Source organism: Capsicum annuum, chromosome 2 (assembly GCF_002878395.1).
Source record: "Capsicum annuum cultivar UCD-10X-F1 chromosome 2, UCD10Xv1.1, whole genome shotgun sequence".
Taxonomy (NCBI): Eukaryota; Viridiplantae; Streptophyta; class Magnoliopsida; order Solanales; family Solanaceae; genus Capsicum; species Capsicum annuum.
In genome coordinates this window covers 102,707,664-102,725,442 of record NC_061112.1, presented here as the reverse complement: position 1 = coordinate 102,725,442, position 17,779 = coordinate 102,707,664, and the positions used below count along the sequence as shown (strand labels likewise).

Genomic DNA, 17,779 nt, shown 5'->3' with positions numbered 1-17,779 from the left:
CACTATTATAGAAAATAGTTAAAATGATACCATAAATTGTCCAATCTTTTTTCGGTTAATCGTTGATCTTGATTGGCGTACAACAAAAGAGATTTTATTACAGCTATATTCGTGGCATGTATTAACAGCTTTATATACAAGTAAATTTCAATAAATCAACGATAAATCCGGTTAAGATCATTTTTCTCCACTAACCACGGACAAAGATATAGATAACCAAATATAGAAAACAGTTAAAATGATACAATAAAATTTCAAAATTTTGGATCTGATCCAATTGACGTTGATGACCTTTCATAAGAATAAGTGCCAAATTAAAGCAAATAATAATCAATATAATATAAAAGATCTTTCACCCAAGATTACTCTAATGACTACTTACTACAATACGTAACCATTACTCACATAAAATAATTTTACTTTCGTACAGATGCTGATGCCTGTTGATAACTCAATGTGTAAAATATAGATCGTTTTCAATGTGATTGAATATTTTTGGAAGAGACATTATTACAATACCTAACTCCAGTCAAGGGTCCCAATGAAGGATGTTTGCAATCAAGCATTACCAAGAATCCACGTCTCCTTTTTCTTTTGGTCTGATGGACCATGTATAGTAGTAACTACAAAAAAAGTACCCTCTTTAAAGTTTTCACCCAACAATTATTTCATCCTAAAAATATATTAATACCAATACATATCATGATCCAACCCAGTGGAGTAACCATTATATCTACAATATTTAATACACACCAAGTTGAGAGACTATAATCTATCAACTCGTATTCAATATTCCCTCAAGAACAAGACAATCTTATAAGTGCAACAAAAAACCAAAAATGATTCTTGCTTCCCTCTGCCTTTGAACCCCCTCCCCCCCCCCCCCCGCACCCCCCAAAAAAAAAAAAAAAAAAGAGGATAAAACAACTTGGTATCTTCTTCTTCTGCACAAACAAGTGGAACTAGAGGCTACTTCTACAATTTGCTACATCTTTGTATATTTTGTATTATGGAAGAGTCAAGATTAGTAGAGGAAGCAACAACAAATGACATCAATGGACAATCCAATGAAGAGGAAAGAGATCCAGAGAGCAATTCACTGCGTCAGCCTCTCCTCAAGAGAAATAGGACACTCTCATCCAGTCCATTTGCCTTGGTTGGAGCTAAGGTCTCACATATCGAAAGCTTGGACTATGAGTAAGAACAATTAATAATCTTGTTCGTCTTAGATCAATTATAGATTTTCTTTACTCATGCATTCACTACCTGGGCCAATGGGAATTCGATGTCCTAATTGAGTGTGTTGTGTCTTAGGATCAACGAGAATGATCTCTTCAAGCATGACTGGAGAAGGAGATCCAGAGCTCAAGTATTACAATATGTCTTCTTGAAATGGTCACTGGCGTTTTTGGTTGGGCTTCTTACAGGCGTTACAGCCACCCTCATCAATCTTGCAATTGAAAATATTGCTGGCTACAAACTTCGTGCTGTTGTGAACTACATCGACGACAGAAGGTTAGTGATGATTTCCTTATGATTTGGTAACTGTCCAAATGTTCCAATTCCATTCCACTAGCTAGTGACTAGTGACAGCAACAAAGGTCACTCAATTGAATTGAATAGTGTGAAGTGGTTAATTCATAACTGAGATTGTAACAAACAATGATTACAGGTACCTTATGGGATTTGCATATTTTGCCGGTGCTAATTTTCTGCTCACTATGATAGCTGCCCTTCTCTGCGTGTGCTTCGCACCTACTGCTGCAGGGCCTGGAATTCCTGAAATCAAAGCCTATCTCAACGGTGTAGATACTCCCAACATGTTTGGAGCAACCACACTTTTTGTCAAGGTGCGTCACTCACCCAATTTATCAGTGCTGGCAATTCAGGCTGCAGACAGATAATCAGGCCAATCAACATACTATTGAGATCCTATTGAACTAGATGTATAAATATATAGAATAACAGCAAATAACATCTTTTTAGCCTATGTATTTATGGGACTCAATCTCATTCGGAAAACTTGATCTATATCTTTCAGCAACCAGGTAGGAAGTCGTTTAAGAGAATAAAAAGGAAATTTTAGAAAGGAATGCACTCACTGAACTAGGGACACCCGTCAGGGGGTATCTAACATACTTCCAAACTTCCAGTAGTTCAATCTTTGGTAGTGTCACTGTAACTTGTTTCTCATGTGGCATTAAAATATAATAGCTTCCTGAGACGGCGCTTATATTGTCTCAAATTGGATATGCTATTTGTTAACTAACATGAGTTTTCCCTATCATGAAAATGAATGGAGGTGAGAAAACTATATAATACTTAAAAATACATACGTAGAGACACAAACTAAGGGTAAATGTTCATTTTCTAAGGCAGTTGTATCTAGAAGAACACCTAGCTCGCACATTTCAGTATGAATTTAACGAAAAAAGAATTATGATCACAAATCTCGATACTAAAAGATTCTAAATTTTGAGATAGTTGACATGTTTATTTCCCTCTGATTGACTTGTAAAAGTATCATTAAAAGTAAATTATGATACACACCAGTTTCTTTATTAATTTTATTTATCTAAACAATGTTTAATCTCTTCACTTACAGATCATTGGAAGCATTGCAGCAGTTTCTGCAAGCTTAGACCTTGGAAAAGAAGGGCCATTGGTTCACATTGGAGCTTGCTTTGCTTCCTTACTAGGTCAAGGTGGTCCAGATAATTACCGGCTTAAATGGCGTTGGCTCCGTTACTTCAACAATGATCGGGACAGGCGAGATCTCATCACGTCTGGGTCATCATCAGGTGTGTGTGCTGCTTTCCGATCTCCAGTAGGTGGTGTCCTATTTGCTTTAGAGGAAGTGGCAACATGGTGGAGAAGTGCACTCCTCTGGAGAACGTTCTTCAGCACCGCAGTTGTGGTGGTGATACTGAGGGCTTTCATAGAATACTGCAAATCTGGCAACTGTGGACTTTTTGGAAGAGGAGGGCTTATCATGTTTGATGTGAGTGGTGTCAGTGTCACGTATCATCCTGCGGACATCATCCCTATTGCAGTGATTGGAATCTTAGGCGGACTTTTGGGAAGCCTTTACAATTATGTTCTCCACAAAGTCCTCAGACTCTACAATCTCATCAACGAGTAAGCACCAACTTTTGAACATCCCCAACCAGATCAGCAAACATCCACTCAGTTCTCTGGATTAAAAGGCAATGCATATCCACTTAATATGAACTTACTGGGATTAAAATCATCTTGAGACTTTGATCCAACTGCCCCTGCATCTTTTTAAGTTTGAATTCCATTCAAACATGGACTTCTTATAACATTTAATTGCCAAAAAATGAACCCTATTGATGCAAATTCCTCACTTCCAAGCTTTGATCCTTTTGTTTTTTGCAGGAAAGGAAAACTACATAAGCTGCTTCTCGCTCTGAGCGTATCCCTTTTCACCTCGATTACCATGTATGGACTTCCATTTTTGGCCAAATGCAAACCTTGTGATCCATCACTTCCAGGGTCCTGTCCTGGCACTGGAGGGACAGGAAACTTCAAGCAATTCAACTGCCCCAACGGTTATTACAATGATCTCGCTACTCTTCTCCTTACAACCAATGACGATGCAGTCCGAAATATTTTCTCAGTTAACACGCCCGGCGAATTCCAAGTTTCATCTCTTATTATCTACTTTGCACTGTATTGTATCTTGGGACTCATCACTTTTGGGATTGCAGTGCCATCTGGTCTCTTCCTTCCAATCATCCTCATGGGTTCAGCTTATGGTCGCTTGCTTGCCATTGCCATGGGACCTTATACAAAAATTGATCCAGGGTTGTATGCCGTTCTCGGAGCAGCTTCCCTTATGGCTGGTTCAATGAGAATGACTGTTTCTCTTTGCGTCATATTTCTTGAGCTGACCAACAATCTTCTCCTTCTGCCAATAACAATGCTTGTTCTTCTTATTTCTAAAAGTGTAGGGGACTGCTTCAACCTAAGTATTTATGAAATAATATTGGAACTGAAAGGTCTGCCTTTCCTGGATGCCAACCCTGAGCCATGGATGAGAAATATCACTGTTGGTGAACTTGCCGATGTAAAGCCGCCAGTAGTTACTCTTCGTGGAATTGAAAAGGTGGGACGTATCGTGGAGGTCCTGAAGAACACCACACATAATGGATTCCCTGTCGTAGACGAAGGGGTGGTGCCACCAGTGGGGCTGTCAGTTGGGGCAACTGAATTGCACGGTATTGTCCTAAGAACTCACCTTCTTTTGGTTCTTAAGAAAAAGTTCTTCCTTCATGAAAGACGGAGGACAGAGGAGTGGGAAGTGAGAGAGAAATTCTCCTGGATTGATTTAGCTGAGAGGTGGGGTAAGATTGAAGATGTGGCAGTCACAAAGAATGAAATGGAGATGTATGTTGACTTGCATCCCATCACTAACACAACCCCTTACACTGTGGTAGAAAGCATGTCAGTGGCTAAGGCTATGGTGCTCTTCAGGCAGGTGGGGCTCCGCCACATGCTCATTGTACCCAAATACCAAGCAGCAGGGGTGAGTTTATAAGCATATTTCAGTTATTAATCTTATGCAAATATTTCCCTCCTATCATAGTCTAATGATACAGAGACAAAGTCATATCGTAACATCAAGAGCTTAATAAGGAAGAGTGGAAAAATTATTTTACATTTGAAGTGATAAAAGCATTACTAACATCATACCATGCTCCTTTTACAGGTATCTCCGGTGGTGGGAATCTTGACCAGGCAAGACTTGAGAGCCCACAACATTTCGGGTGTCTTCCCTCATCTGGTGAAGTCAAAAAGCGGCAAAAAGCACTGAATCTCTCTAGAGAAAACAGATGCGGGTCAATTTCTGTGAAATATTCTTTTCCAGATTTCTTTTGATCTTTCCTTCTCTATTTTTCTTTCACTTTTGCAGTTTCCATTCTTTCACAAAGTTTTATAGGTAGAGACACCTGAAGAGTGAGAGCAATTATGAATTATTTGATACACATAAGAAATCATTTATATATACATCATTTGGTTACAACTTCAGAGAAACATAGATCATATAATGCAACCACACAACGCCAGAACGACAATAATGTGTGATATAATTTTGTGCCATTAATGAAAACTTTCCTGGATAGAGATTGTACTGAGTATTGTTCTGTTTGCAAGTTACCTGTGTCAATTATGACTTCAACCACAAACAAGTTTTGAAGATGAAATATTCAAAAAAGCCTCCCTCCTGCTTCTTGCCAGATTCCTTCTTCTAGGTGTTGTATCATCCGACTCTTTTAAGCACAGAATCTCAGTATTGCATGCAGTCGCAATAATTTCTTTGATTTGACCATCCATTAGGAAGTTATGCTCTGAAACAGAAAACGATTATGGAAGCAGACTAATAAATGAAGCACCCAGCCAAAGCAGCTTATACTAAAACAGACAACACGAGAAATTGAAAAGAAAAAAGAGGGGACTTTTAAAATTTCAGCAGATTATCTACACCCTTAAAATTGGAGGAACTTTTGTTTCTTTTTGACTTCCCTCAACAATAACCACATTCCAGATGCCTACTCCACCCCCACCCCTCTTCCAACATCTCGGTCCTTGCTATCTGCCTCTGTTATTGCAGAGTTCTAATTATAAAGCTATTCCATTTTCTTTTTTGCGTCCTCTTTCCCAAATTAGACAATTAACTTTGACCGGGGACATTAAGGCAAAGGCACGACCTGAAGTTTAATTGTTCTAAATGGTTACAGTTGACTCATTGATGAATTCGACTTATTAGCGTATGTAAGTTTTCAATGTCTATTTTCCCGTAATATGATATTCGAAAAGTATTGAAGGTTTCTTTTCCAGTTAAGTGCTTATGGACAACAACACTATGAAAACTGATCAATTTCCTCAGCAGAAACGAAGCAAGTTATTCATGTTTGAGTTTTGATGATCACAATTTGCTAAGTATATGAAGGCCTTTTTTTTGGTTGTGAATATTGTAAGACCTTGTAAAGACCATCTTTGTTCAAAAGTACCGCTACCTATCACACAGAACAGCTAGCAAACTCACTCCATCCAACCAAAAGCGTGAGAGAAGCAAATGCCAGCTATTGAAATTTCAGTGGTGAGCACGCCAGCACGGGGTCAGACCTCTGTTATAGTCCATAATCAGAACTTATCTAAATGCTGAAAATTTTGAATTAGTGTTCGACTTAGAAAAAGTCAAGGTAAAACACAAAATTTATATATGTCCCATATGTATCTTAGATCGAAGTAAAAAGAAGAACTCTTCATCAGATTCTCTTCAGTGGCAGGGCCTTAAGCCCATTTCTTTTATTAGTTTCTCTCATCTACACTAAAAAACTCTATGAAGGACTGCACATTCTGAATTGCTTTATTAATGCTTAGGTTCCTCATTTTGATGCTAAGGTGGTCTCTGATAATGAACCTAACATTAGATGAAATTAAATTCTAGTGGCAAACATGCAAGGACTACCTGACCACAGAGGGAAAGACAAAACCGTTGTGTTCCACTGAAGAAACTAAAAACAGGCTTTATAAATGCCATTCCTTACTAGAGCAGATGAAAAAATGATGGCCCATCATATGGTTCAGGATAATAAAGTTTCAATTTTGAGGGAAAAGGCATCCTTAACACCTAAAGTAAACTTGACAGAGCTAAATGATAGCGCTAAAGAATTTTATCGGAACACAAAAGGTCAGTTATTAAATTCCACATGACAATAACATTGTCATATCCTGTGATTCCCCAGCATAATCAAAATTTGTAGGAAGGCTAACTTCAAGGTTCATCTTGATGTGATAAATATGTTTTACAACTAAAAAAACAATGCAATGCAATGCAATAAAATCTTGTCATGGTCCTGCTTACTAACTCCTTTGTAAAAGAACCTCTATAGAACTTTCTCGGTCACAACTAATACAGATAAGAATTTGACGAAAGCATTGATATTCCTCAAGCTCAGTTGTGCTTAAAGAAAAGGAACAACTCATAATACTATGGTATTGTGACCGTTTGGAGCATTGAAGATCAGACAATTAGTTGAGAAAAAAGTGGAAATTGCAACATTAGAGTTTTGTCTTAAGCCTCCAATATGGTTGAGACGCCCCTGTGCTTCGTGTCTACCAAAATTTATTCATGCTACTAAGTGGAGATTCAGTTTAATTTTTGCTGGTAAGGGGTCTGTTAAAAAGGAAAACAGGTATAAGCTGTTATGGACAAACTATCCATTTGTACTTGCATACCGCACTGGTCGGTATCAATGTTAAACCAGGCCTTTCAATATCACATTCATGTGATGTAAAGGTAGTTTGAGAGGTGCATTAAAGACAAATAGGAAGAAGCATAAACAGGTTTTCACATTGTATATTACTCCTCCTATATAGTGATATCATACAACTGGTACTAAAAGCAATCACAGTACATAAAAGATTAGTCAGTCGTGATCACGGTACTAAGAGCAATCACAGTACATATAAGATTAGTCAGTCAATCACGGTACAAATAGCAATCACAGTACATATACACCACCAGTTATTGGGCCGAGAAGAAGCAATAGGGTCAAAAGGCTTCCACAAAGGTTTATTTGGGATCCAGGACTATTGATGGAGAAGACAGACATTGCTAAGATCGTGGGATTATAACAATTTTGGAACTAAATATATAATATATTTATTATGTAAACCATGGTTAGAAATGTACTTTGAAACAATTAAATCTTAGTCATTCAGTTCAACTATTCCATGTGTCATCATGGTTGATAGGAACTTGGGAAAAATGGAGAGGAGCCGGATGATCCATAATTTATACATGAACCTATAATGGAAACTACTAGGCCAAAAAACAAAAATAGGATATGGAAATGAAATCAACAGAAACTAACAGATTTGCAGGAATATATAGTCTTACGTTTGTCATTGGCAAACTCTGTCACAACATGAAGTATGTGGCAGCTTCATCAACTACTACTAGTGGATCGTATAGAAATGCAGTAGATCACTTGGAAGGAGGCAGTGAGCAACAGAATCCATGGAGGGAGGCACTATGAACTGTGATGAATTTGAAGACAAATTAAAGGAAACCATGTGCTGCGTAATTTCCTAGGGCAGAATTAACAAATTTAATTTTGCTAGGTGAGACGCAACAAAACTTGTCTGTTTTACTATAAGTGGACCAGAAATTGCTTGTAGCATGCCACGTAACGCAACAGGGACACCGGGGCTATCAAACAATTGAAATTCCACGAGTCCACATATTTCACAGGATTGATTTATTCCATATATATATATTATGAGATAATATTAATTTTAAATTTTATCTCAAAATTATTATCCGTTCCTTATCCTTGTTGGATTTTGGTTGGAGCTCTCCATGATTTCTTCAATATTTACTCTCTCTATATATAAAATTTGTATATCTTGTCTATGGAAATTATATGTTGTACGTATGTCAAAGATTTGTTCTTACAACATATACACATACACTTTAGGCGTTGGATGCCCGATACATGCAACCTACACTTACAGACATTTTAAAATAGAAAATTGCGCTTTATGTTTCTTGGAAGAAAATATTTACACACCATAATTTATATTTTGAGTTTGTTTTCTGGTTTAGCTCATATTTGTATGCTTATATTTTGAGTTTGTTATTAGGTTTAACCCATATTTGTATGCTTATATTTTGAGTTTGTTATTCGGTTTAGTCCATATTTGTAATAAACACTTCTTATGCAATATTATTTACCCTTGTAAGAGTTTGTTATCCGGTTTAGTCCATATTTGTAATAAACACTTCTTCTGCAATATTATTTACTCTTATACATGGTTGGAACGTTATGCATAATGCTTTCCCTTAGGTATAATATTGTATATCGTGCTAATGGGCTAATATTTTATGTTGGCACGTATATTTTTGAAAATTTCCCTTTTATACATCTTTCATATACATTTGTCAATGTTGTGCATAAATGATAAACACATGCATTAGATCTAGTTCGTCACGCACATACCTTTGATGTCTTCATATACATAGACATAAATACATTTTTTATTTTGAAAAAAATGTACATACACATACAATATTGACCACACATACATACATCCAAATTTTGCTTCGAAAATACATACACATAACATTAGAGTTCATAACTCAAATGTTCACTCAACTTTGATCTTTACTCAGAAAGTCACCCAAGTTTCACATTTCTACTAAAAAAGTCACTCAACTTTCACATTTTTACTCAGAAAGTCACTCAAACCTTTCAGGGATAAAAATCCAAAGTTGAGTGACTTTCTGGAATAAAAGTTTAAAGTTGAGTGACCATTTGAGTTATTAACTCCATAACATTACAATCCAATACTGCATTCACACAATTTCAATTTTAGATTTGTATGCGCGTAAATATATTGCATTTTGCTACGTTTTAAAATGAAAATGCCGCTAGGTTTTGTAAAAAAAAAAAAAAAACTCACTATATTTTGCAAAAACGGGCGCTAATAATGGTACTAAAGAAATTTCCCCATTTAAAAAAAACAAAAACACTATCCCCACTCCATGATTTACATTCCCATTTTTTGTGATTATTTTCATACAAACAGATGCACTCTTATGCAAGTTTTATCCTTGGTTTCTGAAGAAAGAAATAATCTGGTTATAGACTATATCCTTAGCAGTGATACCGATGATGAAGTCTGCATGAGCGTAATCCTTGATATATTGAACGTGTAGCTTGTCTACGTCGTGGTATTTGAGACAATCGAGCAATGTCTCAACATCTTGGACATCAGACAGTGCATCTTGGCCTCCATAGCTGAGAAACAAGGACAGATCATGAGGGATGTTGGTTAAATTGTACCTTGGAGGTTTGGTTTCACCATAGTGCGCCTGATTGAAGTCATTGCTCCCATAGTCATATTTCGACAAGACACCATCTCTAACAGCTGCATGGATTTCAAACAGTTAAAAGCGTGATTGGACTCGATCCTAACTAGTGTAGGATAAGGTGTAGTTGATTGACGGACTGATCATAGATAGTGCTTAAGATGGACTTACTCTGAGACAAATGAACGAGGTTCTTCGTTGATGTAGACTGGGGCTCGTTCTTCAAGAAATGATCGGCCGTGGAGGCATTTAGACAGCAATTCTTTCCTATATACATAGGGGGTAAGTTATATAGCTTTGAACTTGTGATTCATTAGAAATGACTTCATCAGTAAAGGATATATATAAGAGCGTTTAATATTTGGGTAAATTAGTACCAGTAAGTGCAGTTATCAAGTCATAACAGTCCACCCCAGCTTGAGCACATAATGCCTTGAGGAAATCAGATACAGGCTCACTACCACAAAGCATACAAAGTTGAGGTAAATGGACAATGAGAACAAAGGAAGAACAACAAGAGCAGAATCATAACAATAATTGTAAGAGGTACCCCCTTGGATTGAATTCTGCAAGACCAATTATTGTTGTGATCTGTTGACGTTGGAAACCATAAAGATCATCAAGAAAATCTAAATGTATGAACCTCGTGAGGTTTGAAGGATATATAAAGATACACTGTATAAAAGAAACAAATTTTGATTTTGTACTGACCTCGCTAACAAAGGCTCTAGCAGCAACAACACCTAGTGCAGTGGTCATATGGCTCAAATAAGCAACCGGGCTGAGCAAGGCCGCTGATTTTATCTTGTCTATTTGTTTCCCTTCGGAAAAGGACGCCAAAGCTATCAAAGTGCCCTGTTAATTCAGAAAATAAGCGGTTCAAAAGGTCAGTACATCATGTATTGGAGGATAAATTAATATTTTGTCACCTATAATCGAGAATACTGTTCTGTTCTCTTCCAAGCTTACCATTGAATGGCCTATATAGTGAATTTTCTGCCCAGTTTGTTTAAAGACAAGGTCAATGAGAGCAGGTAAGTCGTGCACGACAAGATCATCCCATGTCCAATTCCAGTAGTCCTGTAAACCATAATGAGAAAAACCTATAAAGATTAAGAGCTTTTAAGACTGTAAGTGGCTTGACATCTCTCCTCTTTAGGAATTAGGCATTCCCTATTCTTTTATTTGTTTTGTTCTTCTTTTCTCCATTCATTTTATAAGTTTCGCAAGCACTAAGAAAATCTATAGTGCATTGAGGAGGAAATGAAGGAGTTACCGCGCTGTTAGGGTCAAGAGAAACATGGCGACGGCTGTATCTGGTTCCCCTGATGTTGGAAATCCAAACATCAAAGCCATTATCTGCCAAGATCATCGCCGGTGATTGCGCTGGTGAATTCTGCAGCCACGTTACTCCGTCCTGCAAAACAGTTACCAATGTTTGCCTCCTTCATCCACAATTGCAGTGAATAAGAATTGAAATGTTTTAGTTGTTTGACATAATTGATTGGAGAAGTAGAAGGAAAGACTTTTTACACAGAATCAAAATATGTACGAGCATAAAAATATTGAATTTATCCTTGCAGTTCCTTTTCATTTTCAATGGTAAAATGAAAAGGAACTGGGGTTATTTTTGATAGACCCTCACTCATTCAAGTAAAGCATATCAAAATCAAGCATTCGAAAGGAAATAGAGAAGTGAAGAAACATGCTAAAAACAAAAGGAGAAGTGAACAATAATGACAACAATTATTACGATAACAAAGCAAAAGAAAGTAAAAATAAAATAATAACAACATTGATGAGCAAACTAGACAAGGTTCGACTATTGACTAACCTTCTACTCTAATCGGTGATCTCCATATCTTTCTATTTAGAGTCATGTCTTCTGTAAATTGAAGATTTGCCATGTCCTGTTTAAATTCTAATCACTCTCTCTTTAATATTTTTTTGCCTGTCTCTACCTGATATTGCCCAAGCTCGGAGACATTCTCACTAGGGCATTCGTGCCTCTATTCTTCATACGCACGAATAATCTCAACCTCATGCACTCCCACTTTTATCCCAAATATCTTCGTTCCTAACTAATTCTATCTTGTATATCTGGACATCCATCTCAACTTCCCCATTTTCGCTACTTTCATCTTCTTGACTGCGAGTACTTGAACCGCCAACATTCTGACTCATGCAACATATAGCTAGTCTAGCAACCACTTTATAAACTTACCTTTAAGTCTTGGCGACACATTCTTATTACAAAGTATTGGATGTGAGACTCAATTTTATCCATATCGCTTCAATACGATGTATAACACACCAGCGTCAATTTTCTTATTTTTTTGAATTATTTGATCCAAGATACTTAAAACTTCATCTCCTAGAGATGACTCGAGTATGAATTGCGTCGCTCTCTCACTCGCACCGGTCCCCGTCGCCGACCGTCGGCGCCGACCCGACCCGACCTCCGGTCCCAGGTGCCGACCTCCGGCGCCGCTCTAACGGCTCTCTCTCTCTCTCTCTACCCACTCTCCCTCCCTCTCGCCCCGGTCCCCGTCGCCGTCGCTGACCTTCGGCGCCGACCCGACCCGACCCCGTCGCCGACCGCCGGTTCCAAGCCGTTCCCCCCCCCCCCCCCCCCCCCGCCCCCCCCCCCCCCCCCGCGGGGTACACCAGCCCTCCCCCCCACCTCGGCCTCCAGCCAGCCGCCAACTCGGTCTCCAAAAGCCGAAGCTCGGTCTTCAGCCGCAGCTCCATCTCAGCACCGGAATCCCCCAGAAGCCGGTCAACACTGGGATTGGTTTCCGGCTTGGTCTACAAGCGTAATCCGGTGACTTCTAACCTTTGTTATTTCAATATTTCATTTTATTTCATTATTTCATATTTCATTCTTCGTATTATGCTAGTAGTAGCCCCTGTACCTTGACTTGCGTAGGATTTGTGGATATTGTCTGTTGTCTGTTGTTGCTGTTGCTGTGGTCGTTTCTTGCACTGCTTTGGATTGGGTTGTCGGCTGGGAATCTGTATTTGGGGCTGTGGGTGTTGAGTCCAGTGGGGTTTGCCCCCTAATTGAGTATAGTTTTGTTTCGGGAGTATTTCTTTGAATTTGTGTGAGCCTTGTATTTCCTTGCTGCTGCGTTGATACTACCACCGTGTATATCTTTATATTTTCTTATACTTTCGTATAGTTGTGGCTGTGGGCGGTAATGGGAGGATAGGGTCATGTCCGAGGGGGTTGGGGCGTGGGGCCGTGGTAGGGGCGGGGGATGAGGAGAGGGCGGGAGTGGGAGGGAGGCCAAGGTTTGGGCGCGGGGGGGTAGTGAAGGGCGTGTGGATAGTGACGGTAGGCTGAGGGTTGGGTCTTGGAATATAGGGACCCTTCAGGGTAAGTCCATAGAGCTTGTGAAGATTCTTAGGAAGAGGAGGATTAACATTGCGTGTGTCCAAAAGACCAAGTGGGTAGGGTCTAAGGCTAGGGATGTGGATGGTTACAAGCTGTGGTACTCTGGGAGCGAGAGGCGTAGGAATGGAGTTGGCATCTTAGTAGATGAAGAGCTTAGAGGTCAGGTAGTGGAGATGAAGAGGATCAACGATAGGTTGATGACTATTAAGTTGGTCATTCGGGGGTTTACCCTGAACGTGTGTAGTGCTTATGCGCCGCAAGTGGGATCGGAGGGGGAGGAGAAGATGCGGTTTTGGGAGGCTTTGGAAGAGGTGGTGAGAGGCGTGCCTAGTTCGGAGAAGATTGTTGTAGCAGGGAATTTCAACGGGCACATCGGGGCGTTACCGGGAGGCTTTGGTGATGTGCATGGTGGTTTTGGTTTTGGGGAGAGAAATGAAGAGGGGGCGACCCATTGGAGTTTGCCAGGGCCTTTGGGCTGGTGGTGGTGAACTCGGGCTTCCCGAAGAAGGACGAGCACCTGATCACCTTTCGAAGCGCGATAGCCAGGACCCAGATTGACTTTTTGTTGCTTAGGAAAGGGGATAGGGCGTTGTGTAAGGACTGTAAAGTCATCCCAAGTGAGAATCTTTCGACCCAGCATAGGCTCTTGGTTATGGATTTGGGTATAAAGAAGAACAGAAAGAGGAGGAGTAAGGAGTGTAGACCTAGAATTAAGTGGGGCGGCCTGACGCCAGTGAATGTGTGGGAGATAGGGGAGAGGTTGGCGGGAATGGGGGTGTGGGAGTGTAGGGGGGACGTGGATAGTATGTGGGACAGGGCGGCAAGGTGCATCAGGGAGAATGCAAGTGAGGTGTTGGCTGTTTCTAGGGGCCGGGCCGGGCACCATCGGGGGGATTGGTGGTGGAATGAAGAGGTGGAGAAGAAAGTGGGGACCAAGAAAGGGGCGTATGCTAAGTTGGTGGAAAGTAAGGACGAAGAGGAGAAGCGGGTGAACAGGAAAGAGTACAAGCTAGCGAGGAAGGAGGCTAAGTCAGCAGTCACGGCAGCTAAGACGGCCGCTTTTGAGAGCTTGTATGCAGGGTTACAGGGGAAAGGAGGGGAGAAAAAGTTGTTTAGACTCGCTAAGGCTAGGGAGAGGAAGGGTCGTGACCTCGATCAGGTGAGGTGCATTAAGGGGGAGGACGGTAGAGTGTTGGTGGAGGACGGCCACATTAAGAAGAGATGGCAGTCGTACTTTCATAGACTCTTGAATAAAGAAGGGGATAGAGCTATTGTGTTAGGGGAACTGGAGCACTCAGAGGAGTGTCGGGATTTTAGTTATTGTAGACGTTTTAAGGTAGAAGAGGTTAGACAGGCTGTCCGCAGGATGCGAAGGGGTAGGGCGACGGGGCTGGATGAGATACCGATGGAGTTTTAGAAGTTCGTTGGAGAGGCTGGTGTAAGGTAGTTGACTGGTTTGTTTAATGAAATCTTCCGGACGGCAAAGATGTCCAAGGCTTGGAGGTGGAGTACCATGATCCCTCTCTATAAGAATAAAGGGGACATTCAGAGTTGCAATAACTATAGGGGGATTAAGTTATTGAGTCACTCTATGAAGATCTGGGAGAGAGTGGTCGAGGTGAGGCTGAGACGGATAGTGTCTATTTCGGAAAACCAGTTCGGATTTATGTCCGGCCGCTCGACGACGGAGGCAATCCACCTGGTACGGAGGTTGGTGGAACAGTATAGGGAAAGGAAGAAGGATCTGCACATGGTGTTTATCGACCTGGAGAAGGCTTACGACAAAGTCCCCAGGGAGGTGCTTTGGAGATGCTTGGAGGTGAGTGGAGTACCGCCGGCATATATCAGAGCAATTAAGGATATGTATGATGGAGCGAAAACCCAAGTGAGGACGGCGGGAGGAGACTCAGAGCATTTCACTGTCCTGACAGGATTGCATCAGGGATCTACTCTTAGTCCCTTTTTGTTTGCGTTGGTGATGGATGTGTTGACGCGGCGTATTCAAGGGGAGGTGCCGTGGTGTATGCTTTTTGCAGACGATGTAGTTCTGATAGATGAGACTCGAGGGGGTGTGAATGACAAATTAGAGGTGTGGAGGCAAACTCTTGAGTCTAAAGGGTTCAGGATGAGCAGAAGCAAGACAGAGTATGTGGAATGCAAGTTTAATGCCGTGAGGTGGGAGAATGAGGTAGTAGTGAAGCTGGAAGCACAGGAGGTATGTAAGAGGGATAATTTCAAGTATCTTGGGTCCGTGATCCAGAGTAACGGTGAGATTGACGAGGATGTCTCGCATCGTATTGGGGCGGGATGGATGAAGTGGAAGCTCGCGTCGGGGGTGTTGTGTGATAAGAAGGTGCCGCCCAAGCTTAAAGGCAAATTCTACAGGGTGGTAGTCCGTCCGGCCTTGTTGTATGGAGCGGAGTGTTGGCCAGTTAAGAACTCCCACACCCAAAAAATGAAGGTGGCAGAAATGCGGATGTTGCGCTGGATGTGTGGGCTGACTAGAGGGGATAGAGTTCGGAATGAGACTATCCGGGAGAAGGGTGGTGTGACTTCAGTGGAGTGCAAGATGCGGGAAGCACGATTGAGATGGTTCGGACACGTGAAGAGGAGGGGCATGGATGTCCCGGTCCGTAGGTGTGAGAGGCTAGCGTTGGATGGTTTTAGGCGGGGTAGGGGTAGGCCGAAGAAGTACTGGGGTGAGGTGATTAAGCGGGACATGGAACAGTTACAGCTCACCGAGGACATGACCCTAGATAGGAAGGTCTGGAGGACGCGAATTACGGCAGAGGACTAGGGCCAGTTTGGGTCGCTAGTGTAGGGAATTACTTGGTGGGGGTTTTATTTCTGTTATGATTCCGTGTTCCGTGTTCCATGTTGCATTACGAATCTGTGTGCTTTCCTCTGCTCTCCTCTGTTTTATATTACTTATGGGTGCCGTATTTATGTTATGTAATCTGCTTCTGTGCTTTACTATGTGTTTGTGTGGTATCTCGTGCCTTAAGCCGGGGGTCTATCGGAAACAACCTTTCTACTTCTTCAGAGGTAGAGGTATGGACTGCGTACATCTTACCCCCCAGACCCCACTAGGTGGGAATACACTGGGTTTGTTGTTGTTGTTGTTGTTGTATTAATCCTACTTAAAGTAAATCCTTTAGACTCCTGTAGGGTTATTCTTTAAACCTCTAAGGTTACCTCCACTATTTTAATGTAATATAAAATAATATTTTCTTCATTTTAATTTGTTTATCTATTTTCTTTTAATTCCTTTTTAAAGAGAATGTCTATCTCCTGTTTTTGATAATTTTTTTATTTTAACTTTCCACATATCACTTTTTGATCATAAAATTAAAAGACATTTTGATACATGAAACTCTCTCTATCTCAATTTATATGACTCACTTTCATTTTTAGTCGGTTTAAAAAAATGACACATATTTATATTTAATAACAATTTAACTTTAAAATACTTATTTTATCCTTAATTAAATCATTATAACCACATAAAAATGTATCCCTCATTTTAGATCACAAGTTTCAAAATTTTTTCTTTTTTCTTAAACTCATTGTCAAGTCAAAGTTACTCATATAAATTAGAATGGAGAAAATATATATCTTTAATTTAAGATGACTAGGTATAATAGATCTTTTACTTTCTTAAATTTTTATGTCAAGCTAAATTAAAAAGATAAAAATAAAGTAAAATAACTAAATGTATAATAAAATATTTATAAATAATTAATAATTTTTACTACATAGAAGATTTGGGCATAATGAGCTAGGTCAGCTATCTAGTAGTACAATGTACACGTAGCGGGCACTGCATGCACCTATGCAAAGCAACATACAAATCCGCGCTTTGTGGGTTACCTTCTCGTGAGCATACTATCCTACAACTATCTAGTTGTTGTCTCTCTTTTTATTATTATTTGTAATATTTGATTTAATATGCTTATTAAAAAAATAATTATAATATAAATTAATTTGAATGATAAGTTGTAATGATAAAGAAGGAGGGAGAAAACACGTTGGGAAATTTGGGATTTTTGAATAAGAGAATTGGGAAAGCAGACGGGGGATGGAATAGGAAAGAGTAGTGGAATCCACGTGGCAGCATTTCAATGGCAGGCCAGCACATAAGAAGCATATGACAAATTACTCTCATCTGTTGGATTAAATAACAGCTGGCACGGATCCGATGGTCCTAATGAGACTAGCGGTTATAATTGTTGTATATCAACTACTGTAAAGGGGAAAAAGAGCAACGACCCGGTAGTTATTTAACTTCCTCTCATAAATTCTCTCTACTTCTTCTCTTCTTCTACTGCTTCTCTTTCTTCCTTCTCTTTACTCACTCAATCCTACCATTGTTACAGGCTCTTACACCATTGGAGAATGACCAAGTTACTTCCATTGTTGTAGCTTAGTTAAGTGAATGTAGTAGTGAAGTGATTGTAAATTGTTGTTCCATTATTAAT

The 17,779-nt window shown here is 40.0% G+C and overlaps 2 protein-coding genes across 4 annotated transcripts in view; one reads left to right on the top strand and one right to left on the bottom strand.

The window, feature by feature from the left end:
- The first annotated feature begins 707 nt into the window (after window positions 1–707).
- LOC107858840 (chloride channel protein CLC-b) lies at window positions 708–5,058 on the top strand. Its single transcript, XM_016703645.2, has 6 exons — window positions 708–1,197; window positions 1,315–1,515; window positions 1,673–1,850; window positions 2,606–3,138; window positions 3,400–4,549; window positions 4,733–5,058. Exons 1-6 carry the CDS (start codon window positions 1,010–1,012, stop codon window positions 4,835–4,837), a joined length of 2,355 nt encoding a protein of 784 aa, XP_016559131.1. The 5' UTR covers window positions 708–1,009; the 3' UTR covers window positions 4,838–5,058.
- A 4,465-nt stretch (window positions 5,059–9,523) lies between these two features.
- LOC107858845 (triacylglycerol lipase 2) overlaps window positions 9,524–17,779 on the bottom strand; it is a 15,192-nt gene continuing 6,936 nt past the window's right edge. For 2 of the 3 annotated variants that reach the window (XM_016703647.2, XM_047406565.1), the window contains 7 exons: window positions 11,181–11,321; window positions 10,874–10,984; window positions 10,616–10,759; window positions 10,455–10,495; window positions 10,282–10,361; window positions 10,076–10,171; window positions 9,524–9,963 (listed from right to left, as the gene is read on the bottom strand). In XM_016703647.2, the coding sequence (XP_016559133.1) occupies window positions 9,641–9,963; window positions 10,076–10,171; window positions 10,282–10,361; window positions 10,455–10,495; window positions 10,616–10,759; window positions 10,874–10,984; window positions 11,181–11,321 (936 nt within the window). In that variant the 3' untranslated portion in view covers window positions 9,524–9,640. Of the gene's footprint in view, window positions 9,964–10,075; window positions 10,172–10,281; window positions 10,362–10,454; window positions 10,496–10,615; window positions 10,760–10,873; window positions 10,985–11,180; window positions 11,350–17,779 lie in introns of all 3 variants that reach the window. The other variant, XM_047406564.1, reaches the window with a different exon arrangement.

Excerpts from the sequence above, each read along its gene's own strand:
- LOC107858840 (XM_016703645.2), top strand. The coding sequence starts at position 1,010 with ATGGAAGAGTCAAGATTAGTAGAGGAAGCAACAACAAATGACATCAAT. Across the intron at positions 1,516-1,672 it reads AACTACATCGACGACAGAAG|GTACCTTATGGGATTTGCAT; the intron begins GTTAGTGATGAT and ends CAATGATTACAG. Across the intron at positions 3,139-3,399 it reads CTCTACAATCTCATCAACGA|GAAAGGAAAACTACATAAGC; the intron begins GTAAGCACCAAC and ends TGTTTTTTGCAG.